The following is a 20,397-nucleotide window of genomic DNA, read 5'->3' as shown; positions in this document are numbered from 1 at the left end:
ATTTCGTTTATAATCATATAATCATATAATAGAAGTATAACTTCTTACGTGCGTACAAAGTACACACACATTCTTTTTTCTTTTTAAAGTTATAACCGGAGAAAAATCGGATGTTACCCAGTGCCGGATTAACCATTAGGCTGACTAGGCGGCCGCCTAGGGCCCGGGCACTTGATGGGGGCCCGCATCCCACACAAATTATTTAAGCAGTAATTTAAAAAAAATTAAGATGTTAAAAAAATCAAATAGGGTTAATTGAGACAAAAAAAAAGAGAATGGTTAATTTATGATTTCCAATCAAACTCAGTTTTTTGCTTTGTTTTCTGTCAAATATCAGGAAAATACAACCGACTTCAAAACAAATTAAGCAGTTATCTTCAAAGGCATTTTTATATTCTATGTTCTCATCATTCCCTCAATTTGGTAATAAATTTTGCAAGCAAATTTTGCTTAGAAGCTAGTAATTATTTTGGTATGGTACGTTTTTTTTTAATTTCTACCCACCGATGGGCCTTATAGTCCATTCACTCCCGGTAAAATATTGCAAAACCTCCGGATTTTAAAGAACCTTTGGATTTGAAACAAGAGCTTGGATTGACTTGAAATTTGGTATAAGCATACGTAGTTAACATGTCAAAGAAAAAGTGATATTGTGCCAATGTGTGTTTTTGCTCTATGGTTGAGTCCACCCCTTCTCAGGGGTGAAAAAATATAAAGTCAAAATACGTCCGGAAGTGGATAAACTGACTAATTCTAAGCAACTTTTGTTCAATAGAGTTTTTTCATCAAGTCAATAAATTTCGAGTTATTTGCAAGTGAATATCTTCATTTTTTAATAAAAAATAACACGTTTTTAGACGGTTTTTCGCAAATACCTTAAAAAGTAAGTATTTTATCGAAAAAATATTCTTAGCAAAAATATAGCTTTTAAAAAATTGAAAAAATGGTGTATGTGTGCAGTCTGTAGACCCAGTAGAAGTAGAAGCAGAGTTGTAGCTAATGAAAAGTAGGTTCTTATTCGTTAAATTCCAAATTGAATATTTCAACGTCAAATAATCAAAAAATGAAGCACTTTTCATGGAAAACTCGTCATAACTTGTTTAAATGTTAAAAAAAAAGCATTATTCTTGTTTTAAAAAAAAAATTCTAACAGAAAAAGTAAGCAAGATACGCTTAGAATGACCGCTCAGTTAATCCCATTTTTGGGTAAAAAAAACTGGTGAAAATAACCACCTAATTAGCATCCCAAATGAAATGAATCCTTACCGCTTCACTAGCTACTGTACGTACGTATTGTTTATATGCTCTGTGAGTTTTATCGGTATAAAGTACTTATTTGTAAAAGGGCTGTAGTAGAATGGGCTTGAACAAGTCACTAATAACGAGTGTATGCAATTTTTTTTATTTGGCTTAATGCCTCGACAACTAATGGCCATTGGTATGGTACAGTGGATTTTTTTAATCAGGTACCTAGTGTAATGGGTAGTGTGTGTGTTGAGTAAATGTCTTGTTGCTTAGCAAAGTCGTCATTGTTTTTGCAAAGAGACGCTAATTGTATCCGAACGTCTGCGGTCCCTCCGGTGAGTACCGATCTCACAAGGATAGAAACTATTTTCATTTATTAATTTTTAATAAATGAAAAATTCTCTACCCAGGATATGCAAATTTTGAACAGTCATATCTTAACCAATTTTTATCTTCCAAAAAAGCAAAAATCTAAAATACATATTCAGAAACGCAAAAACGACATTTTTTACTCTTTAAGATTTTTGGTACCACTAATAATTTTTAAGCTATTTTGAAAAAAAAACATTTTTTTTTTAAATTTCAAAAAATTTGTTTTACTTTAAATCCCAATGTTTTGAAATAAGCACTGTGAACCGGTGAAAGATTTTTCAAGATTTTCAAAAATTTTCATGATTTTTTTGCCGAAAAAAGGAATCAACATTATTTTCAGCTTTACTTAAAAAACTTGCTTTAAACTTGTTAAAAAAAAACAAAAATAAACTTTTTTAACACTTTAAAAATTGTGATGATTTTTCACCGAAAAGTGCTTCATTTTTTGGTTATTTACGTTGAAATAGTTGAATTGGAATTTGTCGAATAAAAATCTACTTTTCATTAGCTTCAGTTCTGCTTATACTGGGTCTATACTATATTATACTTCATACATACACCATTTTTTTAAATTTTGTCTACGCTATATTTTTTCTAAGAATATTTTTTCAATAAGATATTTAATTTTGGAGTTATTATGAAAAATGAACATATTCACTCGCAAATAACTCAAAAAAAAGTATTCATTTAGTGAAAAAAAACTCGATTGGACAAAAGTTACATACTTATAATTAATCAGTTTATCCATTTCCGCACTTATTTTGAATGTATGTTTTTTCACCCCCGAAGAGGTGGCACTCATACCCAGGGCAAAATCACATATCGACACAACATCCCTTTTTTTCTTTGGCATATTAGCTATGGACTATTAATAAGAAGTTGTTGCGAAATGTAAAAAAAAGAAAAATGATCTTTTTTACATTGTCGTAATTTATTTTTGGAGTAACTACTTCCCAAAACAACATAAATATCTGTAAATTTGTTTTAAGTAAATGGTCGCTATAAAGGGGCCTACTTCTTATGGCCGCCTAGGGACCCATGATGCCTTAAACCGTCACTGATGTTACCTCTAGAAAAAGTAATCAATTCAGAGAAAAAATGGAGAACTTGTTTGCCATCGCGCACGCGAATTAGGAATTTTAAGCTGACTTAATCCGAAACTGATTTGACAACACTGGTGACTGATTTCTATTTCTATGGTCGATCCCAAATGGCTAGTTCCTAGTTCCCACTTCCAGTTCCCTCTTTCCCATCCCACTACACAGTACGCATACGCAGTACGCAATCACTCCGACGCCGTTTATTATATATCAATACATCGATCGATTATCTTGGTATCGATATATTCTTTCGATAGTATAGATATCGATAATATTGATATCGATTCGAATGAAGCATCCCAAACGAAAGTGCAATGTAAATGTAACATTATAACCAATTTTGTATTTACTATTGATGAAAACACCGAACACCGGTTTTTGTAATAACCCGTTTTTTGACCGGTTATAACCGCCAGGTTAAACCGTAAATAAGAAAATCCGATATAACCGTAAATCGGTGTTTTGTCAACAACCGCCATCCCTAATGCAAACTAAGTGTAGTCGATTCTTTGTAGCATTTGAAACAAAAAACCTAAATTTGTTTATAGGAATGGAAGATAATTATTTGTTATTAAAAATTTATTGCAAAATAAAAAATATATAAAATATTTATTGCAAATACCTACTTTTCAAGGTAAACTTGGAAAAAATAAACACTTCTTGTCTCTTGGCATTTTTTTTAAAGCACGATTTTTGTTCTCCGTTTTCTTGTCGCATGTCTAAGTTAAATATTGTCTTTATATCGAATTATAAATAGTCACTAAGTTGTTTGTAATGGTAATGACAATTACATTTTTACCTAAAAAGATTTGACGTTATTTGGATATAAATTTTGTCGAAGTTTTGTCGATTTTGGAGTTTTATCTTGTCGAAAAACGCAACAATAGAAGAAGAGAGAAAAAATACATTGGAACAAACAAGATCTTGTATAAGACAACTCTTTGTTAAACAAAAAAAACCAAAGGAGCATTCTGACGACCGAAATGGAATACTGGAGAAGATGCTGTGGTTTGACCAGAAGAGACAGTATACCAGAAGAGACCAGAATAAATGCAATGCAAATGATGTGATGGAGAAGAAGCTTCAGATTAATACTAATGGACAAATAACCGGAGCACACTAGTTCGCTCCCATGGTCAAAAAACCTTCTTAATTACATACTAGTTCGCTCCGAAAACCATAACCTAGTTCGCTCCCGTGGTTAAGCGGATTAAGTATTTATCTATTATATTCTAGGAAAATTAATATCAGGTTACCTATATATAAATACAGTGATAAGCGCGCTAATAACGCAAACGATGGAAAACATATCAACTTGTAAAATAAAAGAGATGAAACTAGTAGAGATTAGAAATTTAGAGGTAGAAACCTATAAATTTACATTATAATGATTGTTTCTCATCTTTAGACGTTTGGCAACTACCACTGTGACAGTGACAGTTTTTGTTGACATACTCATGTGATACGGCTAAAGGTGGGAAACAACCAATATAATCTGAATTTATAGGTTCGTACCGCTAAAATTTCCAACCTCTACTAGTTTCATGCCTTTTTATTTCACAACTTAATATGTTTTTCATCGTTTTGCGTTATTATGCCGGTTATTAGCGAGCTCATAACTGTATAACGAGACAGTGAAATTAGATAATTTAGATTTAGCCCAATAAATGACTATTTTGGAGTGTAATTTTCGGCGTTACTATGGATTTGGTTGAAAATTTGGTTTTAGGTTCTACCTATCCTCCACTTCAAAGTTGGACTTGTGCCATTGGTTGCATTTAATTGAGGGTATAAATCACCCCTTCTCGAGGGCGAAAAATCATACGTTTCAAATAAGTCCAGAAATGGACTTTGTCCAGAAGTTGACTACTTCTAAGTAACTTTTGTTCTATGTAGTTTTTTAAAGAAGTCAATAATTGTTTGACTTCTTGTTTGATTTGAATAACATCAAAAATGTTTATTTTAAAACAACAAAAAATACCACGTTTTCAAACGGTTTTTCTCAAATAACTAAAAAAATAAGTCTTTTATCGAAAAAAAAATTCTTAGCGAAAATATAGCCTATAATAAAATGAAAAACAGTATATTCATGAAGTGTAGGTACAGACCCAGCAAAAGAAGAGTTGCAGGTAGCTTATGAAAAATATGTTCCTATGAAAAATGTGTTCCAAAAATACATTTTTGCTGAGAATATTTTTTTCGATAAAATATTTACTTTCTGGTTATTTGCGAAATATCGTCAAAAAATGTGTTTTTTGTTGAACAATAATAAAATAAACATTTTCACTCGCAGATAACTCGAAAAATATTGACTTTAAAAAACTCTATAGAACAACAGTTGCTTAGAATTAGTCAATTTATCTATTTCCGGCCATATTTTAAATGTATGTTTTTTCACCCCCGAGAAGGGGTGACTTTCACCTCCCACGTAAAAGCAACCAACGGCATAAGTCCAACTTCGCGGTGGTAAGTAGAACGTAAATTCAAATGTTCATGCAATTCAGTGGTGACACTAAAAATTATACGGTACCTATCGCCGGATTTCACGTTCCTTTACTGGGCTAATAATAATTATTTTATTTACACTAAATTTTTTCTATACAGTGATGAGCGCGCTAATAACCGGCAAAATAATGCAAAAGATGGAAAACATATTAAGTTGTGAGATAAAAAGAAGCGAAACCAATAGAGTTGGGAAATTTAGCGATAAAAACCTATAAATTTACATTCGATTCACTGTTTCCCACCTTTAGACGTATTAGAGGAGGATGTCAACTAAAACTGTCACTGTCACAGCGGTAGTTGCCAAACTCGTCTGATACGTCTAAAGGTGGGAAATAATGAATGTAATGTAAATTTATAGGTTCTATCGCTAAATTTCCCATCTCCACTAGTTTCTTTCTATTTATCTCACAACTTAATATTTCAATCTTTTGCGTTATTTTGCCGGTTATTAGCGCGCTCATTACTATATTTTGAAAAATGTTAATGATTGAATTAGAAATTAGATTAAAAATTTTGAATTGTTTTTAAAAATTACTGAAATAATTTTTGTGCTTATTCTAAAATATAGATATAATAAGAAAGCAATACCAGTGTAAAAACTAACATAATAGGTATCCTCTACCATTACAAAATTAAACAAATATAAATTAAAACGAGGCATTTATTTTGCTAGAAATCTAAGTGAAATACATTTGACAAAATCAAATCTACTAATTTTATTTTGCTTTAATTCCGCTATTTTGTGATCAACAAATTTTTGGCGCTCTAGAAGTAGTTTTCGGTACACTTTTTTTGTTTTCACCGAACTTCGTACTTTTACGTAAGTGTCAATTTGAATATCTTATAAGTTATATCTTATCGTTATAAGTTTAATATATTTTTAAGTAAGAAGTAGTGTTATATAGTAGCATTGGTTAAAAAGACTAATTCTTTTAAACAATGATAGTATTGTCGTATTAGAAAAATACAAAGTTTGAGAAATATTTATTAAAAATTTTATTAATAAAATGTATCAAAGTACCTGCTTTATGAAGGCAATATTATCCTGGCTATTCATTATTATTCATTGTGTACCCAGTTAAGACATTATTCAACTATCTTTTCTAAGAAATATATGGCCGGAGCGAACTTACCTATGCCCCTTTTCTGTGGGGTATTAAAATCTGACCGCCGGAGCGAACTAGTATACACCCCAAATAACTAATGAACGTAAAATGACGAAATACTTCTTCTTAAAGTTCCCTCTCCTATCGGAGGTTGGATATCATAATGACTATGGTCAGTGGTGTCATGGTGCCGGAACGCCGTTCCGGCACTGGTTAAGAAAAAAGCAACAATTAAAATAAAATAAAAAGCGACAATTCCAGAATTTAAATATTTTTGAATTAAGCTAATGCATATACATTTTAAAATATGCAGACGTAACTTGTATTAAAAAAACATCAAGTAATATTTTACCTTTCAAAAAGTTAGTGTGCGTTCCGGCACTGCTAATTTTGCCATGACACCACTGGCTATGGTCACTTTGTTGGCTGCTGCTCTGAACAGTTGTAATGAACTACAGTTAAACCATTCTCTAAGGTTCCTCAGCCAGGAGATGCGTCTTCTCGTATGCTTCTTCTTGATCCTTCCTTGCATAATAATTCTCAGCAACTCGTATTTTTTTCCTCTGGTAATGTGACCCAAATATTCCAGTTTTTTATTTTTTATACTCTTCATAATTTCTAACTCCTTATTTAAACGTCGTAGCACTTCAACATTGGTAATCCTTTGAACCCACTGAATTTTCAATATTCTTCTGTAACACCACATTTCGAACGCTTCTATTCTTCTTATGTGTTGTCTCTTCGTCCAAGCTTCCATTCCGTATAGCAATATAGAAAATATGTAGCATCTTAGAGCCCTCAATCTGAGAGGCAAATCTGACGAAATACAGAAATTGGAAAAGTGAAAAATGAACGAATTAGAGAATTAATGAATATAAAGGAGACACTAAATAATGAAAATTACAGAAACAATGGACGAGACAAAAAAAATGACATAATAGACGAGACAAAAATACCGCTAAGAAATAATTATTGGAAATGGAAACCAACTACAAGGAGTAAAAGAGGACGCCTTAGGTTACAGTGGAACGATCAAATATAAACAGCAATGGAAAAAAGAGGCCTTGTCCAAGAATATATATGTATGCATGAGCGTCCATATAAAAATGCTTAGAAGGGGGGGGGGCAGACGTGAAAATGTTGCACATTACATTTTGTAGGGCAAGGAAAGGTATGTTGGTGATAAAAAGGAAAAATACTAATAATATAGGACTTTGACAACTAAGCGAGAAATAAGTGTTGCTTTATTAAGTTACTTATTATTTGAAGTAAATGTTTAGAAGAGTTAATTTAACAGAAAATTAATAATAATGATAGTAAATGTCAAATTGACATACAAACTTATGTTAGGTAAGTTGGTGACACGGTAAGGTATATTGGTGATAGTGGTTAGAAAATTTGGTAAAACAACCGCAATTTAAGGAATTTAACTTACCTTGACTAAATCACGAATTCAATGCAGCTTTTTTATTGATAGTTAGTTTATTGAATGGTTTTATAAAGTATTATCAAGAAAACCGCAATTATTCTAATAAATATGTAACCCCCTCTCACATTCAATAAGAAAATGGCTCCATTGTCGACTGTCGCACAACGCAACCGGTCAAAACAGTATGTTTACTAAAAGCGGGTGCGCGCATTGCGAAATCGTAATATATGTTTGTCCTGTTTACACTCGTAACAACTTACTAGCGCTGTGTCATGAATATGCTTGCTTAGGGAACTGGGTGGTAATCTGATTAAAAATTATCACCAAATTACTTGTATCACCAATATACCTTTCCTTACGCCTTGCCCGAAAATCTACGGGGACACTGTCCATGAGTATGGGCGGCAAGAAGTAAGTATGCATGTATGACAAGAAGAAATGACGATTGAGAAGTGGTGAACGGCAAACAGAATATGCTGTGTAAGTAAGTAAGCAAACCGTATCCAATATAAAAATTATTGATTAATTTCTATAAAGCTTGTAGGTATTCAAATATTCAGCATTGTGAAATAAACAAGTTTCCTATTAAATCTGTAAATAATTAAAGTATAAAATAGTAGTTTCTGTCAATAGGGAAATAGATCATTATTCGTTATCATAGTTCTATGATATTTTTTGAAGAATTTTCTAACCAATATTTTCCAGTGGCTTTAACCCGATGAATGAGAGTGGAACTCGAAACTGGGCATTAACACAAAGATATTGCAAGTAATAAATATTCGGTCTTAACTCGCTGTCTTTTATAACTTAGTTTTCATGTTCTCACTTTATTCGGATTAAATGTTACTCGAGAAAATATATCGGGTAATGGGGTAATCTGTTTTGGACACTATAAACAATAGAAACGAAAGAGACGAGATGCTAGCTAATTATCTTAAGGGCATGGGCGCTAAATTTTGCGCCAATGTGTTTTAAATGCATTCATGTTTTTCGAATACTGAGAAAACTAATAAGTATTTTTAAAAAATTTAAACGCAGAATGAAAGATTGCGTTAGTACCGAGGGTCGCGAGTCTCTGAAAACTTCTATAATGCTTATTTTAATGAGTTACAGGGGTGAAAATAAAAGAAAAAAATTTAATGTAAGTTTTAATTTCTAATATCTCATTGAAAAGAAACTTTTTGGTTATTGTAAGGGACTTTCGGCACTCGGTAATGTTGTAATCTTTCATTTTGCGTTTAAATTTTTAAAAAATATTTAACAATAAAAAACTGAAAACGTTTGTTTTCTATACTTCCACAAAATTTATTATATCTAAGTGACTACAGCTGTTTCGGCGGAGTGCCTTTCTCAAGTAATATAGTTTACAATGTGTTTGCCTTTTTAATCTTCAACTGAAGAGGTTGAGGAGTGGGGAGCTGTTTGTCTCGAGTTGGTCATTCAGAATTATATCTGTATTTTTCAGTTTATTAATTTCCATAGATTCTAAAAAAGATAGCTTAAGGCCTTTATTTTGAATATGTAGAATTTTAAACTCTTCATTGAAAGAATGATTATGATCTAGAAGGTGAAGTGCGTATGTAGAAGTGTCTGTTTTTCTATTGTTGAATGCCCTTTTGTGTTCTGCTATTCGTTTGTCAAAAGTTCTGCCAGTTTGACCGATGTACGTTTTCGGACAGTCACCACAAGTTAGTTTGTACACACCACTCTGTAGTTGCTTTCTCTTTCGGCTTTTATTGTTCTTAATATATTTGCTTAAGTTGTTGTTAGTTCTGAAAGCTGGTGTTATTCCTTTCTTTTTTATGTATCTGGCTATTGTTGTTGTTATCTTGCCAGTATATGTGAGAGAGCAGAAGGTACTGGGTTCTTTCTGTGGTGGTGGATACACTAATTTCAGGGCTTTCTTATGGAGTTTTTGGTTTAAAATTTTGTTAACTGTTTGTTCGTTATAGCCGTTGTTTACAGATAACAACAACAATAGCCAGATACATAAAAAAGAAAGGAATAACACCAGCTTTCAGAACTAACAACAACTTAAGCAAATATATTAAGAACAATAAAAGCCGAAAAAGAAAGCAACTACAGAGTGGTGTGTACAAACTAACTTGTGGTGACTGTCCGAAAACGTACATCGGTCAAACTGGCAGAACTTTTGACAAACGGATAGCAGAACACAAAAGGGCATTCAACAATAGAAAAACAGACACTTCTACATACGCACTTCACCTTCTAGATCATAATCATTCTTTCAATGAAGAGTTTAAAATTCTACATATTCAAAATAAAGGCCTTAAGCTATCTTTTTTAGAATCTATGGAAATTAATAAACTGAAAAATACAGATATAATTCTGAATGACCAACTCGAGACAAACAGCTCCCCACTCCTCAACCTCTTCAGTTGAAGATTAAAAAGGCAAACACATTGTAAACTATATTACTTGAGAAAGGCACTCCGCCGAAACAGCTGTAGTCACTTAGATATAATAAATTTTGTGGAAGTATAGAAAACAAACGTTTTCAGTTTTTTATTGTTAGATAAAATGAACTTCCATCAAGTAACGGTCGAATCCATCAATTATTTAAAAAATATTTATTAGTTTTTTCAGGATTCTAAAAAAATGAACACCATGTCCGTGGTGATATTTTCCAAATCGAATATTCGCTATCTTTATCATTCGGCACACATAGTGGAAGCGGTTTCCGCTTACGGGCAAACCGCGCGAATCTGAGCGGTTGTCGCGCGCGGAAATGGTAACACAGAGAAGACGGGTAAAAGCGAGAGAAATCGTTCAAATTTGTCAGTTGCGTTTATAACTTATAGCAAAATTTCGTCTTCTGATGACAAAATGATTGCTTTCGATTTTGTTTTGACTCAACTGAAAAGAAAAAAAGTTGGTATACATTTTCTTAATCGCGAAAAAATAATTTATGGAGAATATCATCATCTATTTCAAAACTTAAAATAAGATAATGAAAGAAAGTGAAATATCGTTCTCCCTCGTGTCCCAAATAGGGGATCTTTCAAAAACGGCAGCAATGAATGCCTCCTTATTCATTGTACAAACATAAAAACATTTAAACCGCTCGGAAAAAAACCAAATTCTCATTCGAGTAAAAGCGGTCAGGCGGGTTAAAGCGGTTGGCCCGCGCGAACCTGCTTTGACTATGTTCGTGTACATTTAAAGACGTGCATTCATTTTCAAAACGTTTAAAGGCGGGTCCTCACGGTTTGACCGTAAGCGGAAACCGCTTCCACTATGTTCGCCGACATATATACAACGCACTCAGTTGAATAGAATGTGTTCACATTGGCAAGGCTACTAAATATTTGACAAGGCTTCAGGAATATTTTGAGTTGTTGATTAAATAATATAATAATAATTGTGTTTGATAAATAATTTATTTAAGATGTGAAGACCCAAGCACATAATACACCAGGGTTATCCAGATTTAGCCATACGGCCCTCACTCCCTCAAAGAAGAAATTCACTAAACCAAATAATATTGATGCCGTAGGTATCAAAAGGATTGAGCTCTGGTGGGATTCTTTCCTTGTTATCGAGCTCTATGTGATTTGGTATGTAGGACTATCTCCCAAAGATTTGACATTTGCCTTGGGAGGGAACATTTACGTCACAGGAGAGAAACTTCCATTGAAACCCCAACCAAAAAACACAAAAAAGATAAGCCCAAACTATATAAAAGACATCAATAATGCTAAATAATGCATAAATAAGCTTACATGCATTAAGTTTCCTTCATTTTCCTAAACTAGCGATTTCATTGGGTTGAATTTGTCTGTCTGTGGTTTAAGTTTCATGACAGTTAATGTATTTTTAAGTTTCAATAAGTTTTTTGTTTAATTTTGGTATTAAACCTAGTTTTTTTGTTTTCCAGGAGGTTCTTCGGAATGAGAGACTTTTTTTCAAAAACTTTTTTTTTCCCAGTTCTTCCAATATAAGTATTGTCTGGGTACCTTTGCATTATCCATTCTACATTCCCAGGCGCGGATACAGTGGGGGTCAGCGGGTCCATGGACCCCCTATTGTATTTAGTCTATAAGTATTTTTTTATTATTTATTATTTTTTTCTGTTAACTCTAAACTTTAAGCCATCAGTACAACACTAAATTACACGTCAACCGCTTCAAAAGAGTTGAAAGAAGCCATAAAATCTAATAAAACAATCTTCTCTAAAAAATAATCTGCATTTGTTTGGGTACCGGTGGAACCATAAACAACGGAAATATTTTTCCCAATTCAAAGAATAACAAAAATGATATTTTAAAATGCAAATACTGGGTATAAAACTTATCTAATGAAAAGTCACGTTTCAAATTTGCGATACAATAAAGATATAAAAATTTGTATTTTACTAGATAATCCATGCGTACCTGCCCATTGATGGTAGAAAGGTTAATCTTTATGGTAAAGAACGACCAGTGAGATTAATAGTCGTGAATTGTTTATCAATCCTTTTGATACCGTAGGTGTCTGGGATTATATAGTGAATTTTATCCTTAGAGTAAGTGGGAGTCGTATGGCTAAATCTGGAAAATATAATTATTTGAGGTAAGTCTGCCCCCCCCCCCCCCCTATTATAAATTTTTAGATCCGCGCCTGAGTACAGATCTCTGTACTTGGCGATCTTTTCAGTGTATTTAGAACGCAGGTTGTTGTTGTTAGTTGTTAATAAAACAATTTTCACCCCGTGGAGGGGTGGCAGGTGGCATTCACCCCCCAGGATAAAAGCGCATTACCCCCAGGCGCAAGTTGGCACCATGTCACTTTACAAATAAATTATTTATATTAAAAATATAAATAATTGTTTTATTTATATTTTAATGAATACATATTTATTATTTAATTAATTATTAAAATTGGTTAATTAATTTAAAAAATATTTTTAATTTAATCAATTTTTAATTATATAATATTAATTATATTAATTATATAATATTATATAATATTTTAATTTAATTAATTTTTTATTCATATTAAGTATAATTCTCTTTTAAGCCGGGAAGATAGGGGTTGTAGCTCAATAATCTAAATGCGTGTATTTTAAGAATTTATACGCTATATTGATAATTATTATATTCACAATACGATGTATTTGAATTTATCTCAACATTTTTCTCTTGAGTTGAATCAATTAAAGGGTTGTTTGAGGGTTAAGGGATGAGCTCAAAAATGGAAATTATATCACTTCGAAGGCTCATAAACAGCTTATAATTATGCCGCAAAGATGGATTTAATATCTCTATTTTTAAGTAGTGGGGTGTGGGCTAAGTCCGCCCCCCACAAAGAATATTACATTCCTGTCCAGTGTAAAGAGGAAAACTGACAGAGCGTGTTGCGACATTATGAGTGAAATAAAAAAATGTAACAGAAAAAGATACAAACTGAAGACGCGATTCAACCCAACGTGAAAAAGATTAAACCCAAGAAGAGATGGAGAAATTTCTGTCAAAATTTGGTATTTATGACCCTTAAAATAACACCAATTGCTAAAATTTATTAGCCTGTGGATAGTGTGGATGTCTCGTCAGCCGAGGGTACGATCAGTGGCGTGGTAATTTTATGGTCAAACTACGTTTTGTTCTAATTTTTATCATTGTGAGAATTAAAAAAACCAACTAATATTTTTATCTCCACCACTGAGGACGGTCAACTTTTTGGTTGCCTGTATTCTTCGGGACATATTCGGGACATTTTATCACAAAGTAAATATTACTAATTTTACCGTCTTGTAGGGTATCTGCGTTCTCTTTCTTTTCCACTATTATATATATTATATCTCTCTTTGCCGACGTTTAAATTAGGACCCACTTGAAGCTCGCTTCAACACGCGCCTCGACCTCGTCGTGAGAATTCTCCATTACAAGCTCAAAATTTTTAATCTTCGGAAAATGAAAGCTCATAAGTGGTTCGTAATTTATCCCTACTTATTTTTTAATGTTGCAAGCTGCGGGGGGGCAGCTCAATAGGGGTGTACTTTTTGTGCTGCTATGTAATTTCAAATATTATTAGAATTACTGGTGTTCGTATATCACAATCGTCCGTTTGTAATAAAGAGGAACTATACCTACTATTCTAATTTTAAATACAATCACTCACCGTTAGGGTCATTCCTGGAAAATGTAAAATCACAGCCTGTTCCGGCCACGTTTTCGTGACGTAAAAATGAAAATCCCAAACCCGATCTTTAAGATAAGTCTTCAGCGTCTGATGAAACTGAAATTATCATTAACGCTTTTATTTTTTTATTCGTTAATGGAACAGTATTATCTGCTTACCTTAATAGAATCCGGTAAATATTTAGCCAGGAAGTCAATTATATCTGGAAGCTCTGATTCGTCTACCAACTTGAAATTTTTTCCCTCTGATAGGACTTCTTCCATAGCTGTAAAAAATTATAAAATTAGGTGAAATATATAAGAAAATAAGAAGTTCAATATTCAACACACACAGAGACACAGATACAGATGTACCATAAAAATGAAATTAAAAGCAAGTAAGCAAATCGTTTGCAACTAAACCAATATACTATAATACTGCGAGGCTAAGTTAGGGATATAGAAAATTATGCTCATTTTCAAACTTGATTTTTTCGTGAACAGATTAACAGATTCCGCTATTTTTTTTATTACTTTAGATTTTTATTTAGTCTTTATCCAGTTGTGCAAAGGTTTACCCAAACTTCTTTTTTGTCCTTATATCGGTTGGAAGAAAAGAAATGTTTCAGTTTTAAGTTTTATAGTTTTACGTTCTGGTTTTATAGTTGCAACTGGAAGTACTGTTTTAAAGTCGCCGAAATAGTCCAAGCCATTATTCGACGCGCCTTAGCAAAACAAAAATAAATATATACTTCCGGTTTCATGCCTGTCTGTCCGTCCGTCTCTCTATCCGCGAATATAACTTCTACGTTATCAGGACTGATAAAATGACAAATGAGGAGTTTTTATATCACTTGAAACAGTATCTACATGTGAATGTGAATATGGTTTTGATCTTATTTCCGGTTAAAAAGTTATGAACGGAAGTTTGGTAAAAATGACTCAAAATTAGTGGTTAGTCGATAAGATTATCATTTTCTCACGAACTGTCCTCCAAATATTACTATAATAAGACCGCATCAATAGTTCCTTCTTCTGTGAAGCATACAATAAGAGCGGTATATGACGAACAACATCAGGCATAAATCGAATTCACAATCGAATTCATAATATGTACGTGATTCTAAATTTGTTTCTGGATTTATTGGTGGTGGTATACTGAATGGTGGTTTTCTACCTCACATTGAAATTAAACACCTGCACTCTGTTCGATAATTGGCTGTATTTAGTTAAAGGGTGTAACGTGAATGTAGGTGTCGAATTTAGACATTCCCTCTTGTTCCAGTCATTAAGTAGATATATGACGAATTAATTTACGGCAATTGTGGATGCTGTTGGGAGGTGAATCGTAAAATTGAAAATTAAATTTTGACATAATAAACCGACTGACAAAAGATATATCGCTGTCGATGTGTAGTGAAAGTTAATAATTAATCAGGAGAAGGGAAACTGCAAAGTCAAAGGGAATAAAATGTTAAAACGAAATCACGACTTTTGGAACTTTGAACGAACAAGGATTGGATAAAACTATAAATTAAATTTTAAACGATTTGAATAGATTGAAGATATACATCACTACCCAGATAGCATGTAAACTTGTGGCAAGTTTGATTCTTCTTTGATTTTAAATTGCTGCGTCAAATATGACGAGACAAGTTTGTGTCAAGTTTGCTGTAATATTGTTATGACAAAGATGAGATGATTCAAGTTTGTAGCAACTTTGCTGCAAGCTTACAGTTGCAAAGCCACGTCACGCGTGCCATCTATTTGGTTGACTTACACGTTACGGTCGGTTCGGTTTCGTTCGTTACCCTGACTGATGTCACGCCCACGAAAACGAAAGTGTTGCCACCGGAGGTAAATTTCCCTTTCTGTGAGAATTTTCAACATTAAAGGGAAAAAGTTAACTTATAAGGAAATCTTTGCTCCAGTCCAAATTATATAATATTTAAAAAACATCAAAATATTTGAAAATAATTCAACATATTTTCACAGATTTTTTAAATAGGAGCATAGGAGGGAATTTTATCATAAAAGTGGGAATTTTTAAGGTACGTTGAGGGAAGAAGCCTACTCGACAGCTGGCAACACGGGAAAAGTAACCTGCCATGCGGTGATAATTTATGGTTATGTCCAATCCTATGTTGATATTTTTCTTTGAGTTTTTTACAACGTTTGCCGTACAATTCTCCGAGACTTTAATTACTAAGCTAAAGCTTCTTTTTTTCAGTTTTTCATAGATTCACCTGCTTGTGGGGATTATGTACAGATTGGTATTCTTTTTGCTTTGGTGAAATTGAGGTAAGTTTTTTTTATGTTTTTCCTAGCTTCTGGCTGTATTTTCACACATACTATCTAAAATAAATTATATTTATAATATATTATAATAAATTATATAATAAATTATACCTACTTACTTACTTAAGCCGTCCTCTTGTACCTTACGGTGTCGAGGAACGAGGGTAATAAATTATATTATATTATATTTATAATATAAACTCTTGCTGTGTGAACAGAATTAATATTTGCTATTAATAGAGATAAAAATATGTTAAAGTAACAATTTTACTATAAAACCTAAAACTTATTTATATACAGTATGTCCCTGTAAGTTGTATCCATATGGAAAACTTTTTTATTATTAATTTTATGAAAAAAACTTATTCTTTATAAAAAGCTCTGCATGGTCCAAAACCTAAGATTCAACCATCAAATATCAAATTTTATGAATATTATACGAGGTGTGTCAAAAAGTTTGAATTTCACTCAAGAGTAAAGTAGCTTTATTGTTCACAATATTGAAAATTGCTATGATGAAAAGTTGTTTGGAATTAAAAACTATATTTTAATATGCAATTACATCCTTCTAATTGAAATTTTTTTTTTGAAAAGTTATGGATAACTAACATTATTTTCAATTCTGATAACTCTTTTATTATTAATTTAACGATAAAAAGTGATTCTTAATAAAAAGTTCTGCATTGTCTAAAACCTCAATCAAATAGAACGAGGAATTCAATCAAATAGAACGAGCTGCACAAAATAGTGCCCTTGAAATCAACCAGAACAACACAAAATATATGCAGGTAAGTAAAAACACAGAAATAAGGCAGCCACAAAATATAACAATAGGAGAATACAACATTGAGGGGGTAAAAAACTTTACATACTTGGGATCCCTAGTCACGTCTGATAATAACGTAGCAGAGGAAGTGAAGAGGCGAATATTTATTGCCAATAAAAGTTACCATGGCTTAATTCAGCAACTAAGATCAGTTGTACCTTCTTCGCCAAATTCCGTTTTTTTTTTGTGCCCTTATATATGTGTCGCAAGATTTTTCTTTCAAAGGTGGCTAGCAATGTTTCCTCTCTTTTAGTGAGTGTCCAGGTTTCTGAGCCGTATGTGAGTACCGGTCTTATTAAGGTTTTGTATATTTGGCATTTTGTTTTCCTTGCGACGTTATCTGATAAATAAAGCTACTGAATGAAATTCAAACTTTTTGACATATCTCGTATAATATTCATAAAATTTAATATCTGATGATTGAATCTTAGGTTTTGAACCATGCAGAGCTTTTTATGAAGAATACCTTTTTTCGTAAAATTAATAATAAAAAAGTTTTCCATATGGATACAATTTACAGGGACATACTGTATAATATTATTATATATAAATAAGTTTTAGGTTTTATTGTAAAATTGGTATTTTACCATCTTCTTATCTCTTTTAATAGCAAATATTAATTCTGTTCACACACCAAGAATTTATAACAATTATTTCTTTTATTTGTTTCAGAGCTGATAGACAAAACTGAGCATCGGAATCTGAAGCTAGCGGGTTTAATGTAAGTTCCAATAAATAATTTTAGACAATAGATTGTATTTTAGTTGAGTGATTACTGAATAAATAGTTATATACAATGGTATTGTATTTTTTATTCACATTGTTTTATTCAAATTGTGGCTAGTATGTCAAAACAAACCTTAAGCAAGTTTGTATCAAGTTTGAAAAAACAAACTTCATGTAACAAAACAAAAACAAACCTCCAGCAAGTTTGTTATATCAAGTTTGAAAAAACAAACTTCATGCAAGTTTGTCACACTGTAACTAGCAAGTTTACAAAGTTGCCATGGCAAACCTGCAGCAAGTATTCATGTTTGATGTATCAAACTTATTGCAAGTTTGAAACAAGTTTATATTGTTATCTGGGTATGGTTTTCTTTTGGCTCTACAACAAGGGAGTCTTGGCCGCGTTTATTATTTGCGTCCATTCTTGCCAGTATTATAATAATAATAACTCTAATCTTTGTTCACAGAGTCATTCACGATTCAACAAAACTGGCAGAGAAGACGTAGCATAGCAATATTCTTACTTTGTTTATGTTTGTGAGTGTATTACTTCTCTACTTATTTGCTCTATTTCTTTGTTCTCCTTATCTTGATATGTTTCATTTTTAACGTCTATCATTTCATTTCTAAATTTATTTTCGTAGCATTCTCTCCATACTTTAGCTTTTCATATCTCAAAAAATTGTATGTTCATACTTTTTTGGCATTTCTGCATATAGTTAATATCGAAGTTTAAATGGCAAATTCGCAGTTTTCGTACGTGTACCGACACTGTGTTCAAGGGCTTTAAACAGCGAACTGATCAGGTAAAATTTTTACAGAATCGAATGATGAACAATGGACATGAAAATGTATTATAGTAGGGTCGTTTTCTTTCACGCTTCTTTTACGATATTCTTTAGTGAATGGGCATTGTCAATAGAATTTCGTATAGGGATAATCAAGAAAGACATAACGGTTGCAGTGGATTGCTTTTCACCTTGAATATGAACCAGTTTTAACATATGAAGGTGCTGTAATTGCATTATATACCTAAATATTTACTGTTGATTGTCAATATTTTCGTATCTTTTGTCAATGTATTGTATTGAAATATAAATAATATAAGGTTATGCTAATATTCCAATTTACTGTCTACTATAGTATGAGGTCTACCCCGAGAATGCGGTCTACCTGTGCATATAGCTGTATTATAGTTTATAGTGTGCAATGTAGACTATTTTCTTGCAATAAAATGCAAGGAAACTCTTGTAGAAATTTTTTTTATTTACAAGTACCTAATAAACATTTGGAGGAAGATGAATGTAAGGTGAAAGGGACGAATAATTTACAAAAAAATGCACCCCAACAATTTACAAAAAAAGTACAGGGTGAGATGATCCTAATCCCAAACTATTAAGTATGTAAATCGATGCAAGCCGAAATTATTCTTTTAGGATAAGTCAATCTTTTATATGTATATAGCTCCAACAAGGATGGTTGTAAGGGTTGAAATATTATGATATTATATCTTAAAACATAAAAAAATCATTATGTATCAAATTAGAACCAAATGTTGACAATAATTAAGTTTAAAATGTTATTTTATAATTGTTTACAATTAGGGGTAGTTTTCACCCTTAAAAAATCAAAAGCGTACAACGGCTCAATATAGAGAAAGAACTATGTAGAGGGTAAAATGAGCCTAATCCCAAATTTATGTACAAATCGATGCTGGACGAAAAAATTGCGAGGTTTTGCCATTTTTTCAGTTTGGTTTCCTCGACTATTATCTTTAAAAAAATTGTAATATCCCGGCAAGTCTCTGTATTTAAAACGATATTTTTCCTAAATGCCCTTGTCTATATTAATAGTGAGTTTTATTACGTACCTATTTAAAACCCCATTTTTTAATATTTAAAAAACTACAACAATAATCCAAAGATGTTATATTATATTGTTGCCGCAGTAGTATAAATTGCGTTTTTAATGAAGACCGCCAGACCATTTAATTTTGCCAAAAGATTCTTTTGCCTATCCAGAATTTATTTCGTGACTGATTAAAAAACATTAATAACCTTCAACGCCTGAGGACGAAAGAGTCCAAAATAATGCTCGTATTAGTCGTACAAACAATACAAGAATTAATAATGAAAGATTGAGCCTTAAGAAAACTATGTAAATGGCATATGATATAATGGTATTACCAGAGAACGGCAGTTCTCGCCAGTGGCGCACACCAACACCCCCCTACACGCGACACTATATATACACGAAAGTTTCGATTTTCTAAATCTGACTGATTTGAAAGATGGGCCCTTAAAATTCAGGAAAAGACTCACCCATTCATATGTCAACCATCCATTTTGGTCCAAGGGTGTGGATTTTACGGCCCTTTCTATTTAGGGTCTGTTTTTCGTTCTCGTCCCCAAAACTCCCAAAAACTTCAAAAATTTAAGTCCGATCTTTGCGGCTTCCAATAGTACTGATCATTACCTTTTTCTACAACCACTATTCAAAGTGCACTTTTCTGCACGGTTTTATGTTAGCAAACTTGATATTTTCTCACAGTATAAGATATTTGACATTAGTGTGCAGAAAAGTGACGTTTCTGTGCCGCAAAGTGACGTTTCTGTGCCGCAAAGTTCTTTTCTGCACAGTTGACTACCTCATTCTGAGTAACGTTATATTC

The 20,397-nt window shown here is 32.4% G+C and overlaps 1 protein-coding gene across 1 annotated transcript in view; it reads right to left on the bottom strand.

Moving 5' to 3' along the window:
• The window catches only part of LOC114334936 (uncharacterized), a 176,621-nt gene that overhangs the window by 47,267 nt on the left and 108,957 nt on the right, over nt 1–20,397 (bottom strand). Inside the window, exons 2-3 of the mRNA XM_028285072.2 lie at nt 14,057–14,163; nt 13,878–13,994 (exon numbers count right to left, since the gene is read on the bottom strand). Coding sequence (XP_028140873.1) covers nt 13,878–13,994; nt 14,057–14,161 — 222 coding nt within the window. The 5' untranslated portion in view covers nt 14,162–14,163. The remainder of the gene's footprint in view (nt 1–13,877; nt 13,995–14,056; nt 14,164–20,397) is intronic.

The sequence above is a fragment of the Diabrotica virgifera genome, chromosome 7 (genome assembly GCF_917563875.1).
Source record: "Diabrotica virgifera virgifera chromosome 7, PGI_DIABVI_V3a".
In the NCBI taxonomy this organism is placed as follows: domain Eukaryota; kingdom Metazoa; phylum Arthropoda; class Insecta; order Coleoptera; family Chrysomelidae; genus Diabrotica; species Diabrotica virgifera.
The sequence above is the reverse complement of the archived record's forward strand: the minus strand, read 5'-3'. Positions and strand labels throughout refer to the sequence as shown.